At 41.1% G+C, this 19305-nt stretch overlaps 3 protein-coding genes across 4 annotated transcripts in view; 2 read left to right on the forward strand and 1 right to left on the reverse strand.

Annotated features, from left to right (window-relative positions):
- Positions 1 to 2567, reverse strand: part of LOC108879091 (capping protein, Arp2/3 and myosin-I linker protein 3-like) — a 29555-nt gene extending 26988 nt beyond the window's left edge. Inside the window, 1 exon segment of the mRNA XM_051077231.1 lies at positions 2168 to 2567. Coding sequence (XP_050933188.1) covers positions 2168 to 2225 — 58 coding nt within the window. The 5' untranslated portion in view covers positions 2226 to 2567.
- A 1344-nt stretch (positions 2568 to 3911) lies between these two features.
- Positions 3912 to 9338, forward strand: LOC127143461 (uncharacterized). Of its 2 annotated transcripts, none has more exons than XM_051077219.1 (8): positions 3912 to 4123; positions 5139 to 5177; positions 5287 to 5595; positions 6574 to 6864; positions 7064 to 7336; positions 7448 to 7483; positions 8093 to 8177; positions 8319 to 9338. In XM_051077219.1, exons 1-8 carry the CDS (start codon positions 4093 to 4095, stop codon positions 8470 to 8472), a joined length of 1218 nt encoding a protein of 405 aa, XP_050933176.1. In that variant the 5' UTR covers positions 3912 to 4092; the 3' UTR covers positions 8473 to 9338. The 2 variants fall into 2 exon arrangements, with proteins under 2 accessions (XP_050933176.1, XP_050933177.1); XM_051077220.1 differs by having other exon boundaries at positions 5290 to 5595.
- A 703-nt stretch (positions 9339 to 10041) lies between these two features.
- LOC108879093 (GTPase IMAP family member 8-like) lies at positions 10042 to 18491 on the forward strand. Its single transcript, XM_018670252.2, is given in 8 exon segments — positions 10042 to 10256; positions 11433 to 11608; positions 11610 to 12153; positions 13243 to 13941; positions 15843 to 15988; positions 15990 to 16623; positions 16750 to 16899; positions 16985 to 18491. Coding segments are annotated over 8 exon segments (2598 nt in total). The 5' UTR covers positions 10042 to 10228; the 3' UTR covers positions 17206 to 18491.
- Positions 18492 to 19305: the final 814 nt, after the last annotated feature.

The following is a 19305-nucleotide window of genomic DNA, read 5'->3' on the forward strand; positions in this document are numbered from 1 at the left end:
TTGACCTTTGGGTGGACAGACAGGCCTGTATCCACATCTTCATCTAATAACTGAGGGATACATCAGGCTTGTCATTTGAACAGACCTGTCCTGGCATTTCAGGTAATAACATAATCCAATTCACTCTGCACCTGTATGCATTCTGATTATTATAAGTGAGTTACAAACCTCTTAAATGATATAATCTTAATGTAAAGCTGGAGCAGGGTTTAAGGTAGTGCACCAAAACACAGAGATATTTATTGGGAGGGTGTCTGGGTTTCATGTATTAATTACAGATAGACTGTTGAAATATGAGAATATTTTTCCTTCACGTTCACCACAACACAATGACAAAGCTACAGTATCAGAATGTTTGACAATATGCTTCAGTGTCATGTCTTCCTCACACTGGCGACATGATGCATCAGTGTCTCTGATTCACTGAGAACTGTTGCTGTCAGGAAGCATCGCTGTCACTGCTGTGACCCCTGACTTGTATACAGCACGTAACCTGCTTGCTGCCCCCTCAGGGAGCGTCTTACTCACAAGGTGAGAACACATGGCATGACGAACGCACTATCACACAGACATACAGTCGCTGGCAGGAATTACATGATTCAGCCTCTCCATTACTGTCGCTGCACTGCATCCTGACTGACGAGTTTATGAGTGAATCGATACTAAAGCTGGAACGGTGGGATGTGGCGCTCGGAGTTGATACAGTCACACCAGATAGTAAAGCAAGTCTTTCTCTTTATGGAGCGCTGTTTATCCATATGTTTAGAGGGCACGCAAGTCTTCATGAGGCAAAGTTCAAGTGGAGTTAAGTACATTTACTCAAGTATTGTACCTACCTTTACTTAACTATTTCTGTTTTATGCTACTTTAACTTCTATTCCACCAAATTTCAGAGAGAAATATTGTGCTTTCACTGCACTTGCCATGTAATATGAATTCAGAATAATCAGATTAAACTACCTATCAGTATATAAAGTAGTTAAGTAGTTAAGTAAAGGAATGAGTACTTTTTGCTCCACTGTTCAAATGTACACTGCAGTAATATTTGAGTACTGACATGTTAAAATGAGGCTTAGACTTACTTTCAAAAAAAAAAAAAGATTGATCGTGATTCATATCGGTGCAAGTTTGCTGGTCATTTCTGCATCAGTGGAATAGTTGCTAATGAGCGCCAGAGACGTACAAACTAAACACTGAACTGAACAGTAACTTAAGTCCAGCCAGAGAAGAGATCTGCACTCAGGTCTCATTCAGGTGACCTTGTGCAGGCCACCGGGGCCACGGTAGCCCCTCTGTCAGTCAGTGCAGGCAGGGCAGGAAGAGGCGGTGCAGCCGCCCGGCAGGTGACTGAATGAAGAGGCAGGGATTCCACTGGATTAATCATCACAGTGCGCCTAATAGAGCCATTAGGAGTAATTAACACAGCAGCAGAGTCTCTGCTACCCTGAGCATGTGTGCACTGGGTGCCTGTGCGTCTATGTGTTTGCGCGCGTGCGTCGACTCTCGTGTACGATACTCATTTCAAGGCTGTGCCGTGACTTTGACATGTGTGAGCTGTTGCTGTTTGAGAAAAAGCGAATAAATATTTGTGCATTCTGTCGCGCTGCCGGGTTCGTGCATTCTGGCAGATACGTGACATCTGCTTATCAGTCCTCTCTACCTCGCACACGCGGAACCAGCGCAATCACTAAGCGCTCTGGTAGCTGCAGAAAAACAAAGAAAAAACCAAGGTCAGATCAAAGAAAAACCATAAAACAGATGAAAAAGAAAAACAAAACGCTGTCAGACCCCCCCCCGGTACACACCATTATTTCCACAACGCCCCTTTTCCTCTCTGGCCTAAGGCTGGGTTTTTTTTATTACCTGATCCTTCCCGAGGGGCAGATTTAAAGCGAGGCATATTTCCCTGCACTGTAAATAATTCATCTGCACATTAACTAATTCACATGCACTGAGAGGGAAAAAGACGCCCCGGAAAGCTCCAGGACAAAATGTAAAGGTGTAGCTCATGACAATCATCCAATGCGTCTGTTCGGTCGCAGCCTCCGCCAGACGCGCGGAGGAAAAGCATCCCGAGCCAGAGCGCACACACCCCAGCGGGCGACCGCGGTCACCAGCCCGCAACAAGACAGGGAGCAAAAATAACCAAGCGGCGGTCTTTACCCACCTGTGATATCCTTGTTCACACTGACGAAACCAGAGGCAGTGATCTCTTTAGAAGCCATGTCTGTTCCTCTCTCCTATCGCCACCCCTCCTCCTCCTCCTCCTCCTGCTCTCCTCCACCTCCTCCCCACTGTCTCCCCCCCTCTCTCTTCTCTCTCTCTCTCTCTCTCTCTCTCTCTCAGAAATGGTCAGTGAGGATGGTCTCTCTCCCAGGCATTCCAGCAGAGCATCCGACTGCCCGACGCGCTTCCTGGAACAAACCCCGTGTATGCTGGGAGGCTGGATGTGGGAGCGAACGGATGGTTGGAGGGAGGGACGGAGAGGTGGAGGGAGGGATGAGGAGGAGGGGCGGGGACCACTGAAGGATAATGAGGCAGCAGTGGTTACCTGTGAAAGGAGAAAGCACACCTAAGAAACGAAAAAAAAAAACAGAAAACACTCGGTGAGTTGACTAGGTGCAGTGAAAACTCAAAGTAGACTTACTCGACTAATTAAAAAAAAGATACAGGCAACATTTCCAACAAAATTCACACTGTTTGTAAAAGAAAATACCTCTCTATGCTGTACATTAGATTATATCAGTCTGTTTAGATTTGAAAGTTTGGTTCAGCCCAATTCTTTGGCCCCTCCCGAGATGTAAAGTCCATTCTTTCTCCTGTTAGTTAGGAAGGTGCAACAGTAATTGGTTGTCCCAAACCCGACACCCTCACAAACTAAGCCAAACTGGTCTCAACTTCCACAGCAGCAACATGCCTTTCAGATTCAACCCCAAAAAGGCTGGTACACAGGAGGAGAAGTCTGAGCTAGTCTGAGTGTCTGTCTCCCAACAAGGTCACAGACGACTCGAAGAGCCTGAGGACCACTGTAAACCTGAGCATCCAGAGTAGACAGGCAGCTATTGAAGTGGTTCTCTCAGCATCTGCTCCAATCATGAAGGAGCCTCCTTGTGACAGGAGGAGGTCAGGAACATCAAGCACAATGGAGGTGTGACCTTTGATGAGACTGTGAATGCTGTTCAAGGAGATTCTGGGCACCGCTCAGTCTGTCAGATGCACCACTGATGGTTGTCTTTCCCATGAAGAAAAATCAGGGGATAACCAATAAGGATATAGGATTTATTCTTTGGCAACCGTGGGGCTCTGTGGGGGAAATAAATGTGATTTCATTTCATTTCATAGCAATCCATTCCATATTTGTGGAGATATTTCAGTCTGGACTAAAGTGGTGGACTGCGTCGCTAGTGTGGCTCGAAACAAACTGACTGAGGTTTATGACTCCCCTCATTTCATTTACCAAAACTTTATTTGATAATAAGTGACTGGATTACACTGAACAAAATGAAATGCTCCCCATAGAGAAAATTAGCATCAGCGTCAGCAAGCACTGGAAAGAAAAGGAGGATATAAATAGAGCAAAACAAGGGATAATAAAAGACAAACAACCTGAACAAGTAGAAAAGCATAAGGAAATGGATTTCGGCATTGGCAGGATGTACAAAACAGACAGAACTAGCAGCAAAAAGAGAAAAAAAATGGCAGAACAGAGTGAGTTTCCAACAGAGAAAGTGCAAAACTGCTTCTTGATAGTAAATTGATTGTGTTGTGGTTTGAGGTCTTCACCTCTCTGCCCTTCTGTCTATTACTGGATTCTGTTGCTTGATGGTCCCCGCAAGTTAACTGCTTAACAGAGGAAGGAAAAGTCTCCACCAAGATGACTATCTGTCTGTAGTCAGTTCAACCCCCTCCCTAAGACATACTATTATTCTGTCTCATAGCTGCTAAATAAAACCTGCTCTAGAAAACAACACTGGACTTTTGAATTACACATCATTTTTGGTGGAATTATTAGAATCAGAATTATTGTCTTTTTCTACAAAAGAACAACAGAGGAGTAACACATCTAATTTTGGACATCGAATCCTCAACAGAATGAACATCATCCATATCTCCTCACTGCTGGGTGAGTATCACAGACAAAACCTGTCTGACAAACACACATTGTCCAACAGGCCTTTTGCAAGGCCTCTTGCAAGAAAAATCTGTGGGTTTTTATTTGAAAAAACATCTGCTGATGAATAAAACAGTGTTTATGTTCTTTTAAGAACCACCTGCTTTCAGCTATCAAAGCAATGCTGACTTGGACTCAAAGCTGCGTTCTATTATTTGATGCAGATAACAGTAGTATGGTATGCAGGGCCATAAATTCTACTAGGCTGTTAGCCTGCAGCTGGGACATTCAGACAGTCCAAAATGAAGATGATGTGCACCAGCCAGAATCTGAATGGGGCTAATGGAAATGATTTGAACAGCGCTGCCAAATTGTTGTGGTGGTTATTCCAACCTTGACTGCCATGAGTTATGTTCAAAACTGTATGTCTGCAGACCTATGTTACACCACTGCATGCGTGTGTGTGTGTGTGTGTGGTATGGACGGAACAGGAAAGTTCATAAAATGTGTGTACATTCCCTCTGTTCCCATGGGAATGATAACCATCTAAACAGTCTCATTAAGGAAAAGGAAGCTCTCCTCTCTTTCACATGTGTGGCAGTAATACACTGACACTGTGTGTGTTAGGTAAAAAATGTAGCTCGGATGGTCTGTGTCTTCAAAGCAACGCCTTAGCAGAACGAGGGACTGTTGCTATGTCTAGTTTGTTGGTGTTTGATGTTCTGAATCTGCCTGCAGAGATTAACTTTTTTGAAATGTTACTTTATATTGTCACGGTTATATAATCCAAAATCGGCAGTGGACCATGACTGACTATCTGGCATGCAGCCATGTGGGAACAAACCATCAGAGTTGTCTGTTGTGTTTATGTTAATACATTTTACTCCTGATTGACAAGGCAGACTGTAGACTAAACATACTGTAGACTAAACATACTGCATCCAAAATGCCACATGTGACAGCAACACGGTGTCTTGTAATATGAGGATGTAAGGAGTTTATGTAAAATGATTTCTCTGTATTTCAGGTGTAGCTGCAATCGTTCTCCAACTTGCTGCATTTGGAGGTACTGGCAGAGATGATGTAGAAAAAATGGGCACCCATCTCACTCACACTTACAGTATATTTAACACGAAAAACATGAAAAAGACAATAATGGAGTCTCTCTCCCTCAGCAGAGTCTCCACGTGTCAGAGTGACTGTGAGTCCTCCGGGGTCAAACATCTACCTCGGTGAGTGTGTGTTGCTGCAGTGCACGGTGGAGGCACGCTTCAGAAAAGTGGAGTGTGACTCCACTGTGTACCAGTGGTACAGGTCCAAACAACAGACTGCTCCGAACCCCAGGCACCTGGACTCTGGTGACAGCTACTTCATCACCGCTGTAACGAGGGAGGATGCAGACAGGTACTGGTGCCAAGTCAAGTGTTGGGAGAACACGACCGTGTCTGTGGTGAAGGCCCGGCCCATCGCGCTCAGTGTGTCAGGTGAGCAGCAGCAGCAGCAGCAGCAGCAGCAGCCTGGCATCAGGTTTCTGCTATTTGCACCAGACAACACATACAAGTGGAAAGGTGGTGTAGGCCAGGACTGACTTGTAATGCAGAGACACATACCTGCTGCTACTTTTATGTTAGCTTGACCTCAAAATGTATAACAGCCACTGGAATCACAATGTTAATCTGTTCTATATCATGGTTAATACTCAGTGACCTCAGTGCTGTGTTTAACAACTTTAAAAAAGTGTTAATTCTACAATAGAAATGACACAGTATTACGAGTAATCTATATCACAAACATCTCTTAAGCAAAACTAACTTGTTGGACAGAACATGCACAAATGTGCTTCAGGCCAATTCATTAATTTCCTGTAAGAACACCTCTTTGAGGCTTTGCTAAATACTAACATGCTCATAGTGACAATGCCAACATGCTGAAATATTTACACTCAAGTATGGCTGAGGCTGATGGGAATGTCATATATTTTGTAGGTTTATAGTCATAAAGTATATGACCTGAAGATGATGGGAAAAGAAAAATCACAACCCATCCTGAGGGGGAGTATGAATGTCTCTGCCAAATTTCATGGCAAAAAAATGTGGAAGGAAATTAAATTGTATTTCAGGTGAAAAGGGCATTATATCAGTTGCAGAGCCTGATGTCTCGATATACGGTGTACAATCTCTACCTTGGCCAGCTTTGCTTTTCCAGTGTTGCTGCTGAGTGAGGAATGTTCTTTGTCGGGATATGTAGTTACATCAATTATGGCCCAGTGTGACCATTAGACATTCAGAATGGCCTGTTAATCAGACATTAATCAGACTCAGGGTTAAAACATCAAAATAAAACCACTTGTTAGCCCCGGAAACTGTAACAGTCTGAAAGACCTGCATTTCCAATTGTCCTCTGCTCACACTCTCATCTTTTCTCTCTCCATCTCTTTTTCTTTGTCCATCTGTCTCCCCCAGAGCTGCCCACTGCCCCACTGTCTGTGATTCCCAACACCAGACAGATGCTCACAGGGGAGTACTTCACTGTGCAGTGCACCGCTTGTTCCTCAGGCTGGAAGCTGGTGCATTTCTCTCCAAACCGTACAATGGGGACTAGATTCTTAAGTGTCCAATTTTCACCACTAGGGGGTGGTGTTAGTGCAAGCAAGCCTGAGAAGTATGTCTTCGTTGCTGTCAGAAGGAACAGTGGACTGTACTGGTGTGAGGGCGCTGAGGGACGCAGCAGGGCAGTCAGCATCACAGTAAGCTGTGAGTCTTGTACAACAGCGATGTAAAAGACACTGGACAAACTGAAGGGGAATCCACCAAAGAAAACAAAACGTGGTCCAGACAGATAGACTGTGTCTCACAGTGTATCAAAAATCACAGACTGACAGTTTGGATGTGTTAAAGCAGAGGTGATAAGAGGGAGTGAGAGTTAATCATATCTACTTTCTTTGTCCCACAGATGGCAACATCATCTTGAAGACTCCCGCCTTCCCTGTATTCACGGGCGATGACGTGGTCTTGTATTGTCAGTACCGGACAGGCAACCACAATAAAACAACTTTCTTTAAAAATGGAACAGAAATTGACACTTACAGCTCTTTCAGTTCAGACGGAGTAATAACAATGACTATCAAGAATGTAACACAACAAGATGAAGGCTTGTATAAGTGTGCGTCCCATGACAGAAAGATGGAGAGTCCAGAGAGCTGGTTATCAGTGAGACCTGACAGAGGTCAGCTGTATGGCTTTATTGAATTTGAAGATATTTATCATTTAGTTACGTGTGATATCAGTCAAAGCAGATCAGTGACAGAGAGGTTTTTTGTCTATTTTTGTCTTTCAGGCAACTACACATTAAAAGAAGAGATGCCCACTGGTGGTAAAATAATTTTGTATTGTTAACACATTCATCAACTAGTTTTGAAGGGAATATTTGATGATAACAATAATTCCTAGGTAAAGCAAAGGGCAACAAGTAATTCTTTCACAAGGGCTTAATGGTTGATAAACCATTTACTGATCTTTAATATATCCATAATTGGCCATTATCAAGGACAATTGTTTGGTTCTCCTCCTGCCTTGTCTTCACTTCATGGTCACAAACTCATCAGGGTGATTGCTCCATTGATGAACTCAACCACTTAACTTTTGGAAAAGGAAAGCAAAGTAGCCTAAATCCTATAACAAACATATATACTTTCAGACTCAGAGGTTTATTTAATGTTATAATAATGGTTTTTGAAATAATGTTTTTAAATCTAAAGGAACAATTACAAATAGTTTTCAGTCGCTTTTTTAAGCTATAGTGTTTTTGTTTTAACTGTTAATTGCACTGGGTAATATAATATCAGCATTTCTCAGTCTTGCAGCTGTTAAAGAGAAATGAGATATTATGCTGCACACAGTGTTGTGGTGATGTAGTTCCTGATAGAACTTTGTTATTGACTGATCCTGACATCTAAAAAATATGATTTGTTGACTTCATTAGGTTCCTGGAAATGGATCGTTGTTTCATGTGGGGCTGTGCTCCTGTTCCTCATTCCTCTAACGATTTGGCTTGTTTGTCACTACAGGTTAGTTACAGCATCTATAAAATCATCAGCCCTCCTCTCCCTCTACTGTACATGACTGTAGACATTAAATATCCTGGCATGAATAACAAGTCAAACAGATTGTCAGGCAAATGGTTCACTGCATATTGTATTTGTTGGAAGGTACCAGATGTTTTGCAGTCGAAGCTGCTGGCCAGTTTCCAAACAGGAAGTACCGGCGGAGGCGCTTCCTGCAACCAAGCAGGATGTGACAGAAGTGCAGTGGGACCTGTCTTGGATGGAGATGTCCAATCTGTTGGATAAGTCAATATATTAAAGGATCACTCTCACCTGATTCAAGTACCATAGTGTGATACCAATGAGAGAGTTCAATCAGTGCTACCTCTAGCACGAGGACAAATAAAGGATAGTTATTTCATGGGGTGCCGTAAGGATCTATTCTTGGCCTGTTGCTTTTTTCAAAATTTTAATTTTAAGATTGTCAATCTTATTTACAGTGTCCAATTAGCTTTTTCTGTTTATGATTGGAAGTTCCATCCTGTATTTAATCTTGGTTATTTATGTTTCCTTTGTCTTATTGTTTGATGTTCATGATTATACTTAATTAAATTGTTTTGTATATCATTTAGAGACTGAAAACAACTACAAAGAGATACAAAACAACTCTAAAGAGGTGCAAAATGACTAGAAAGGCACAAAACAACTATAGACAGACAAAAAATACAACTATAGACAGAAAGATACACAAAACAAGTATAAAAGCACACAAAATGACTGTAAGGGGAATAAAACAAGTAGACAAAGGAGACGAAACAACTATAAACAAACAAAACTTATATAAATCATAAATACATATTAATCAAGTACAAAGAGAACAAACCCAGTTGGAAGAGAGAAAAACAACGACACACAAAACAAGTAGAAAGAGACATAACACAACCACAGAGACTTTGTACATATTCTGCATGCACATAGTTGTCTATATCACTTGAACTGACTGAGTAAAAGTCAGCTTTATTATTTCACAATCCACTGGATGCTAATTTAGGCTCTGGATAATGTCATTTTCTATAGAGACCCAAACCATTATTTATCTGTCAGGATAATTATGATGGCATGACATACTGCACGACTCATCTTGGAATATACTATATTTTTGTAATTCAAATGAAGCACATTATTGGAAAATAAATACATATACCATATGCTGTACATGTTTGGTTTTGATTTAATTCATTCCATTTTATTTTCAGGCTACTTTTTATTGCCCTGGGGGCTGAAAAGGAACCTGATTAGAATGGATCTTTATTCACTTTCTTTTCACTATGGTAGGCAGCAGACAAAAACAACACGTACTCATTTCTGATAATGTTCATAATGTTGGTTGTGTCAGTAAGCACATTTCTTTATCTATGAGACTTTACTTGAGGGACTCTTATAATGAGCAGTGTAAGTCAGTGTGCAGAGACAAGTATGAGCAACAAAGTACTAACACAAGATCATCCAGTTCCATCTAAATTATGCATGCAGGCACAGTCAGTCAGCCAAAATCCTGTAGAAAAATGTCTTACAGGTTTCAGAAGACCCTTTGGTCTCAGTTCCCAAAGATATAATCTGGCGCAGAGAGGTGACAGAGCTGTGGTTAGGACAGAGATTAAAATCAATACAGCAGCCCTCCAGCATAACAAGACATGCTGAAGGAAAATCTGCTGCCCTCTGCAAAAACATCACTAAAGAGACCCTGACAGAGTTCAATCTTATAAAACAATGTACTTACTTAAGGAGTTGTATTATTCAGTTCAAATGTTCAAACAAGGTCATCACTACACAAGTTCGAGTAAAACCAGTTGGGCCACTTTCTTTGACTGCCACAGGTGCCATTTTGCTGCAGTTTGCGTCTCACTGTACCCAGTCACGGCTGTGTGTGAAATGTGTTTAAATAGCTGCTTTCTCAAAATATTATTCCACGAGGACAGACTTCAGGCAGAATTTATCAACTCTAAACTCTGCAGAGCCCTTGAGGATGTTCAACTGGTAGTGATTTGGTTTTGAAAAGAGGAGACCAGGAAAAAATGGAAAACAAAGTGGAAAACAATCTCAGTAAGTTAATCAAGCAATACTGTTAAGCTTCAGTATTCTATCGGCAAGGTTGATAAACCGACATAAATGTAGTATTGTGTAATATTCAGACTATGTAATGTTCAGTGCAGCTTTCTGGGATAAAATCAGAAGTTGATTTTTTAGACAGTCATTTGTGGCATACTGCAGATGTATTGGGTGTTCCTAATATTTCTGAGATTTACATTATCAGCTGAAAAAATGAGCCATGGCAATATATCTTTTCATTTTACCTCAAAATGATTAATTTTAGTCTTTCTGAACATATTTCACAGTTCTGAATTTGTCTCAAACAACTGTTATTCCTCAGACCCGGTCTCTCAGTTAAAGTGATAAAAATAAATAAATAATACAATAAAATAACTGACAAAAATAACTATATAAGTCCCAAGGGAAAAACACAGCACAAGTTTACTAGATCATTCCTCTTGCGTCAGTCACCTAAATCAGCAGAGACATCTGGTGTCATAACCTGTCACTCAAGTTTAGGTGATTTTTTCACTTCAACTGACAAATTACCGGGGATGTCTTGTTCAAGTTTTCTTCGTCCCAATTCTGATATGAATCCTTTATGACTTTGTTTATCTGCTAATACTGAGTCCATTCCGATACTTATGTAATTATATATTTACCTAAATGCTGATTGAAAGTAGTAGCTACTAAATCGCAGATGATCTGATACAACATACTGCAGGTCTGATTTCATCTATTATGGGGGGGTTTGAGACAATCACAGGTGACATTGGGCGAGAGGCGGGGTACACCCTGGGCAGGTCACCATTCTATCACAGGGCTGACATATAGAGACAAACATCTATTCACACACATATTCACACCTACGGGCAATTTAGTCACCAATTCACCTGTATGCCTTTGGACTTATGGGAGGAAGCCAGAGTATCAGTAGAGAACCCGCGCAGGCACCAAGAGAACATACAAACTCCACACAGAAAAGCCCCAGGTGAACCAGGGTTCAAACCCAGAACCTTCTTGATGCTGTTGCTCTTGCATCACCGTGCCGCCCTGAGGTCTGATTCGAATAAAATAAATTAATAATAAATCTTTTTATTACATTCTCCTCTTCACATTATGAAAATCCACTTATCTCCTTTCACTCAAAAACTTAATTTTGATATCAAGCTGTCCTTTGATCTTCAGCGGACAAAGAGAGCTTCACCCTGCAGGAGGTCAGACTCATCCTGATCGGAGGGAGATGGGCTGGAAAGAGTTCGTGTGGCAACACCATACTGAGAAAGGAAAGGTTTGAGTGTGGCCGAACCAGAACGGCTCAGTCCGAAGTGAGACATGAAGAAGTGGAGGGCAGGAAGTTGACCTGTGGTCGATGCTCCAGGATGGAGCAGCTCTCTCTCCCTCACAGAGATCCCAGAGGTTGAAAAGCAAATGTTTAAACTCAATGCATCCATGTGTCTGCCCGGACCACAGGTTTTTCTCCTCGTAATTCCTATAGATTCAGCTTTTTCTGTGGAGCAGAAGAAGACCGTAGAGGAGCACATGAAACTCCTAGGAGAGCGGGTTTGGAGATACACCATGTTGCTGTTCACCTGTGGGGATTTCCTCGGGGAGAAGACGATAGAGCGGCACATTGAGAGTGAGGGAGATGCACTCAAGTGGTTAATAGAGAAGTGCAGGAACAGGTACCATGTGTTCAATAACAAGGATAAAAGTAACTTATCTCAGGTCACACTGTTGCTGGAGAAGATAGATGAAATGGTGTGGCACAACAATGACAGTTGCTATGAGGTAGATGAACAGACTTTTACCATCATTAAAGAGAAACAACAAGAGGTGGCTGAAAGGGCAGAAAAGAGACGCAGGAGGGCAGAGGAGCAAAGACAACAAATGAAAATGCTCATTCCAGGTGAGTGTGGCAGTGGGTGCACTCAAACACAGTTACAAAACAGACAGTTAGAAAAAGTTCACTGTTTGAAATTACCTGGTTTTCCACATTAATTGTTTATAATGTGATCTGATCTTCATCAAGTCAATCAAGTTCTTCAGGTAGCTGTAGATCAGACCTGCACAACATTCAAGAGAAACTTCCAACAGAACTGCTTCAGTTCAGTGATATTCTTAGGGTGTGAACAGCTGTCTAGGTCGTTCTATAGCGTCTCTATTGAGTTATGGTCTGGGTTCTAACTGGGCCACTTCAAAAGGCAGAATTTCTTTATTTGTAGTGATCCTGTAGTAGTTTTACTTTCGTGTTTAGGTTCACTGTCCTGATGCATCACACAGATTCTACTGAGCTTCAGGTGGTGGACAGCTGCCCTGACATTATCTTGTAAAATACCCTCAGAAAATTGTCCCCTCAATAATGGCAAGCTGTCCAGACCCAGAGGCAACAAAGCAACCCCAAATCATCAACCTTAGTTTCGTCAGTCCACAACATATTTTTCCAGTAGTATTGTGGAGTATCAAGGTGCTCTTTGGACAGCCTGTTCAATGTTTTATGTATAGTAGACTCATGAACACAGATTTTTACCAGTTGCAATGATTCCTTAAACTCCAGGATTTTCCTCTACCTTTCTTTACCTCTTTACCTCCACTATTTGTCTAAACTCTTTGAGATTACTTTGTACCCCTTTCCTTGTTCCCCTTGCTTTAACGAAACAATTGTTAATCATAGGTCCTCTGAGATCTCTTTTTTGTGAGGCATGGTTCACATCAGCAAATTTGCATCTTGTGAATAGCAAACTCAAGATATTTGAGTGTCAAAGTAGCTCTAACACACACATCCAAACTCATTTCATTGACTGAACTCCAGATTTGCTATCACAAGAGCCAAGAGACAAGAGCCAAGAACCATGCAATAATTTGTGACTTAGATGAAGATCAAATCACATATAACCAATTAATAGAGAAAACCAAATTCAAATTAATTATTAATTATTAATTCAAATTAGTAATTCCTGTTAGGTCCGTGACTAATAAAGTCTTCTTATACCATTAGAAGAGATGAAACCCATCCCAAAACTCCAGATGGTTCTCTTGGGATCTCGAAATGCTGGAAAAACCTCAATGGGGAGCACCATCTTGGGAAATAAAAAGCAAGAAGACGGGAAAAGAACGACACACTCTGTGGCCCAGCAGGGTTTTGTGGGTAAAACTGAAATAACTCTTGTTGACACACCAGGTTGGTGGAAAGGCTTCCCTGTGTTTGACACTCCTAAAGTGATCAAAGAGGAACTGAGGCGCAGCATGTTTCTGTGCCCCCCCGGGCCCCACGTCTTCCTTGTGGTGATAGATGCAGATGCATCCTTCACTGCAAAACACTTACATGCTGTAACAACACATGTGGAGCTTCTTGGAGAAGGAGTGTGGAGACACAGTATGGTAGTTTTCACCAAGGGAGACTGGCTGCGGACACACACCATAGAGGAGTACATTGAAGGGGAGGGAGAGGCCTTACAGTCTCTAGTTGAACGATGTGGAAACAGATATCATGTCATTGATAACAAGAATACTGACAATTGTACTCAAGTAACAGAGCTGCTGGAGAAAATCACTGAGACTGTAGCTAGAAATGGTTGGGATCATTTTATCCCTGATGAGCAGATATTTATGATGATTGAAGAAAGACGAAGAAAAGTGGAAGAAGGAGCAAGACTGAGGGAAAGTCAAGTCAAGGCCAAAAGAAACACCGTCAGAGGTACAGTATGCTTCAGCAGTCATCTAGTAGTAAAGTCACAAATAAGCTCTCTTTCAAATATTGCTTTGTATTTGCAACAAAAAGTGCCATGACCAGTCATGGAAGCTTCACTACCACCATGTCTGTCTTGTGACACACCAGTCACCTGAACTGCACAGGCAGGTCCCCCTTTAGAAATGTTTGTGACCCCAAGATCAGCAGTTTCACTTTGTTCCCCAGGTTCACCTGCCTGGTACTGCATTAAGGTAGCTGACAGGTTAACACATCAGGGTGACATTGTTGTGCTTTGTGGCTGATGTTATGGCAAACTATCACCATTTTGTTAGCTACCATGGAAACCACCATACCCTCTGTAGCTCCATCTGTGAGAGGCTCAGCCTTCCCAGGCAGGCAGTTTGGGCAATGACAAACTCACCTTCAAGGATAACAAAACAGAAGTGCAGGACTTACATGGTGGGAAAATTCAGCTTTCTCATCAGGTCCCCTGTGAAAAACTTCTGCTTGCTATCCTGTCATGCATGGAGATGAAATGTTATTGAAATTCTTGGCCACTGAGTTCCCGTCAAAGGCCCCTGTTTGGAAAGTGGTGGTGGAGAAGATCAAGTGGTGCTAGCCCTCCCACAAAAAAATGAGGCTCTTTTCTCTCTCCATGTAAGAGGTTTGCAAGTCAGTGGCCCAATCCATTAAAACATCTGAACATGGTTCCCCTGCTAACAGTTTAATTACAAAGACATACCGTACGTACCGACGTATTACCTGAAAAATGTACCAACAGCTTACCAGGTCAAATGTCTGCAGAAACTAGCCATCTGCATCTCTGCCTTAAGGATCTGGGAGGAGCAGCTCTTTGTCTCTTGGGTGTCTCACAGAGACAAGCATCTGCCTCACCAGTGTCTATCCAACTGGGTAGAGTATCCAGTACCCAAACTCTCCACTGCCAAAACAAAGCAGATTTATTCTGTTTTACTGCTTTGGTGTAACACAGCACCTGGATTTATTCCTCAATGTGGGTTCTTTCATAGGCATGTAGTAGCCCATGGGGAGGGTCTGTGGTATCAGCCTTCTTGGGTTGAGGTATTTTGCGCAAAGCAGCACGAAATTCAGGAAAGGGAATGGTGCCATAACTTGCGCTTCTCAATCCTTTAGTTGAACTTTGGCCCACAACTTGGCAGAATGTTTGGGTAGAGCATACTACTATAGCTCACATAGAATAATAAGTAATAAACAGTGCAATATTGAACTTGCTTGTCGAGTATCACATGGAAGAACTTGCTTGAGAGCTTGAGAATACCACTTCTGGGGCTGGGGGAATTTCATGGGACTGTCCCCTGATGGACATGCTGGTAATGGAGCTTCAGTGTGACTGTGAATGCTGAAAAGCATAGTAAGATAATGAGATACCTCTCTCAGTTCTCAGGGAACCTAGTTTACCATAGGACCTAAACACTAGCTTGGGATTGTTAGAGCTATCTACACACTGAGGGAGTAAAGAGATATCAGGGGTAGACAATATTATACTTATACAATACAACCCTCCCACCCGCCGATATAGTCACAGGCTCTTTATGTCACCTTCAAGCTTTGTTGACCAGATACAGTTTATTTTTTATCTTCAACAAATTTCCTACATGCATAGTCTTACATATAGTTTTTAATCTGGACAAATGGACAATCTGGACAAACTACTAAGTACATCACTTTGTTACTGATTTGTTAAGATAATGTCAAAAACATACACACAGAATGCTGTTACTGAAAAATGTTGCAACCAATCATTTTATAATTAGAAAATGTCTTGTTTTAACAAGATAGATGGATCTTGTTACAATGAGTAAATGTTACCATTATAATGGGAAACTGAGCAAATTGGCAGCAAGTTGCTGCTGTAATTTTCTTCTCAGATTCCAGAAACAGGTTACAGGAGCTGAGGATAGTGATGTTTGGTCAGAAGAAGTCTGGAAAGAGTGCAACAGGAAATAACCTCCTGCGTAAAAAAGTGTTTCCCACTTGTGACACTGAGCACTGTCAGGTGGAGGAAGGGGAAGTTGCCTGGCAGAAGGATCACAGTGATCGACACCCCGGGTTGGTGGAGAAAGTCGCCTGACTACACCACAGAGATGGAGAAAGAGATTGTTGGAGGTCTTTCAGTGAGTCCATTAGGGGTCCATGCAGTTCTGCTGGTCATTCCTTTGGACCTGATGTTCAGAGAGGTTCAGCAGGTCGCTCTGGAGGAGCACATGAACCTTTTTGATGCCAGTGTGTGGAAACACACGATGGTTCTGTTCACATTTGGAGACAAACTAGCAGATAAATCTGTAGAGGAGCACATTGAGCGGGAGCACGGTGCTCTATGCTGGTTGGTAGACAAGTGTGAGAACAAGTACCATGTCATGAACAACACAAAAAAAACTGATATGAGTCAGGTCACTGAGCTGTTTGAGAAGATAGAGGAAATGGTGGCAGGGAACAGCAGCCGCCTCTTCTACCCGGACATGAACGACATCCACCTGAGAATTGAGGAGAAGTTCAAGAGGAAGCAGATCAAACATGTGCTGAAGCATCGAATGGAGAAGGAGTACAGGAGGAGAGAGCTGGAGCTGATGATGGGCTTCAAGGAAAAACTCCTTGAACTGCAGGCTGAGATCAGGAGAAGTGCAATCAGCACTAAATCTAAGTCACTGAGTGAGTATCACACATTGATGGGGATGGGGTTTTTTGTTTTTCTTCCATCAGAATATGAATATATTTTTGTTTCAATCTTCTGTTTTGATGATCATTGTTTATTTGCTAACATGTCCAAAATCAAAGCCAGAGGTATTGGTCAGAGGAAGAAGGATGGAAAGGAGGAGGAGGAAACCATAGATGTGAAAATCAGCAAGGAAATTGAAAAGTTGGATAAGGACATACTGAGATCCGCAGATTTTCTTCATAGCAGCATGGAACTCCTTACTCCTGACCGTATGTAAAAATCACAATATTATCCCTAGAATTCACAAATATATTGAGTAAGACGTCATAGTAAAATTGTGCTTTTCATTTCCAGTGAAAGGAGACAGTCCAGCACCATCTATTGCTGCGTCTTTATCAGACAGGAAAAAATCCACTAGCACCTTTGACAAAGTTCTGGGCTGGATATCTACACTTCCCACAGGTGCGAATGCAGACAGCAAACTGACCCTCAACTTCTCTCAGACATCAGGGTACAGATCTGAGCTACCACATGAGGAGTTGGACTTAAATTCAGAAGCTGATATTCTTGAATAAAAAGACTGGTGTAATAGAAAATGCATTTTAACCATATAGAATTTGCACAATTTTCAGTGGTGTGGGAAAAGGGGGTAGGCTGTATGCTCAAAAGCATGGAAGACTCAGTATTTTGAAATCATATTATGATATAGTCCTCTGGGGCAGTGACAGCCTAAGGGTCAGAAAACTAAGACTTAGAGCTGCTCAGTGTACAACAAATCACACTGTGTGTGTCCTTGCAAAAGTGCATTTGTACACAGCTAGTCTGGGCTAATAAAGGTATAAGTTGTAGGTACTGACACAGATGTCAATATCAAACAGTATCATACATAGTTCTTGTATAACTGAATCCAAGTTTAAATTGCAGAAGTGTTCTTGTCTCGAGGAACAATATATTAGCTACAACTTACAATATAAGTACAATATAACATATTCCAGTAATTAAACTGTACTAGATCCTGCTCCCTGCTCGTCATTCTTTTTAAGGGATTAATATCTCTGTCTTAACATTTTCATTAAGGGTTTCAGTAAAGTTGAGGGGAATTTAACTCCCAAGACCTTTGGTACCTAGTGACAGTCAACCGTTTTTCAGTCCACAAATTACAGTAATTATTAAGTATATACAGACATGTGACAAATTAAAGGAAAAGCCAGAAAAATTAGCAGAGAATCCAAATGGTACAAGGGGTCGCTGAATGGTTTGACAAGTATGGAAATGATGTGAATCATACCTATATGAACAACCATATGGCCTTCACAGTCACCAGATTTCAACCCAATTGAACAACTATAGGAGATTTTTGGACTCATGGCACTCTCCACCAGAATTAAGAAACTTACACAAATAATGCCATGGTGGAGTGAAACTGCTCTGGTAGCATGTGGTGGCCCAACATCTTGCTAAGACATTTCATGTTGGTTTTTCCTTTTATTTGTCACCTCTCTGAACAAGTATCAATCAAATACTTACTGGATATCTGAGTGTAAGCACAGGAAAGAAGATGAGAAGTCAGAGAATAAGTGGGTGACAACATTGTGTTTAAGACAGACTTAAAAATGAAAATACATGATAAGGTTTTTTTTAAATTAACAAGAACCTATTTAATTATTACCGGGTAATGTGAAGGAAAAATTTGTAAGGTTAACAGTATGATATTGCAATGAAGTTACAAGATTATGATACACTTATAAAATGTATTCTTTGGGAAATCATAATTCATTTATTTATTAAATATGTATAGCTTTTATTATCAATATATTGTGAATATATATGTGTGATGGATAATAAAGGGTTCTGAAACTGACTTGCTGAGACTTTTACTATTATGCAGCTTTATTTTTTGCCAGACAAATTAATTCAAGGTGAAAGGAAGGTAATCTGAAAACCATCCCACAGGATTTGTATTCATGTGGAAGCTACAAAATGAGATAATAAAATTCACAGTGTAATTTTGTTATGTTTGGAATCTTCCACAACAAATAAACTACACCTCCCAAAATTAATAAAGCAAAATAGGTTCAGTCTCAGTGCTACAAAAATACAGTGGCTGTATATATGTACATTTTGAGATGAGAATATTGGTTGAGTAACTGTCATTAATTAAGTAATTAAGTAATTTAACTTGGTAGATTATGACTTTTATGACAACAATTTGTTTTATGATGCTTATAATGAATGAGGCATAAATAATGCCCAACTTATCAACCATACGCTGTTTTGCAATGAAAACAGATGCATTTTTGGATGAGATTTATTAGAAGTCTTTTATTTTAAAAAGCCAAAGGATCTAGATACTGTTGTTTAATTAAAAAAAATCAAAAAAACTCACAGCTGCTGACAGGGAATGCTACCCTTTCTGTCTTTAAAGTAAATGTATTGATTTACCATCATTTTTCACAAGATGTTGCATTTGTCTCTGCATTTGCAAGAAAAAATAAGTGAACAGCATTTATGTATAAATTTGTCTTTAAAATGGTCAGATCTCCATCTAAGTTACAAATATGAACAAACACAATCTATTTTAACTAATTGCACAAATCATTGTTGTGAATCATCACTTTAAGGTGCTGGAAGGGTTTGCGTGTCCCCATGATCCTGGGAGGTGTGTTGTGGGAACA

The sequence above is a fragment of the Lates calcarifer genome, linkage group LG17 (genome assembly GCF_001640805.2).
Source record: "Lates calcarifer isolate ASB-BC8 linkage group LG17, TLL_Latcal_v3, whole genome shotgun sequence".
Lineage (NCBI taxonomy): Eukaryota > Metazoa > Chordata > Actinopteri > Centropomidae > Lates > Lates calcarifer.

Bases quoted from the DNA above. Each gene is read 5' to 3' on its own strand.
- LOC127143461 (XM_051077219.1), top strand. From the start codon at position 4,093: ATGAACATCATCCATATCTCCTCACTGCTGG. The intron at 6,865-7,063 runs GTGAGTCTTGTA...TTTGTCCCACAG, and splicing joins AGTCAGCATCACAGTAAGCT to ATGGCAACATCATCTTGAAG. The intron at 7,337-7,447 runs GTCAGCTGTATG...TTTGTCTTTCAG, and splicing joins ATCAGTGAGACCTGACAGAG to GCAACTACACATTAAAAGAA.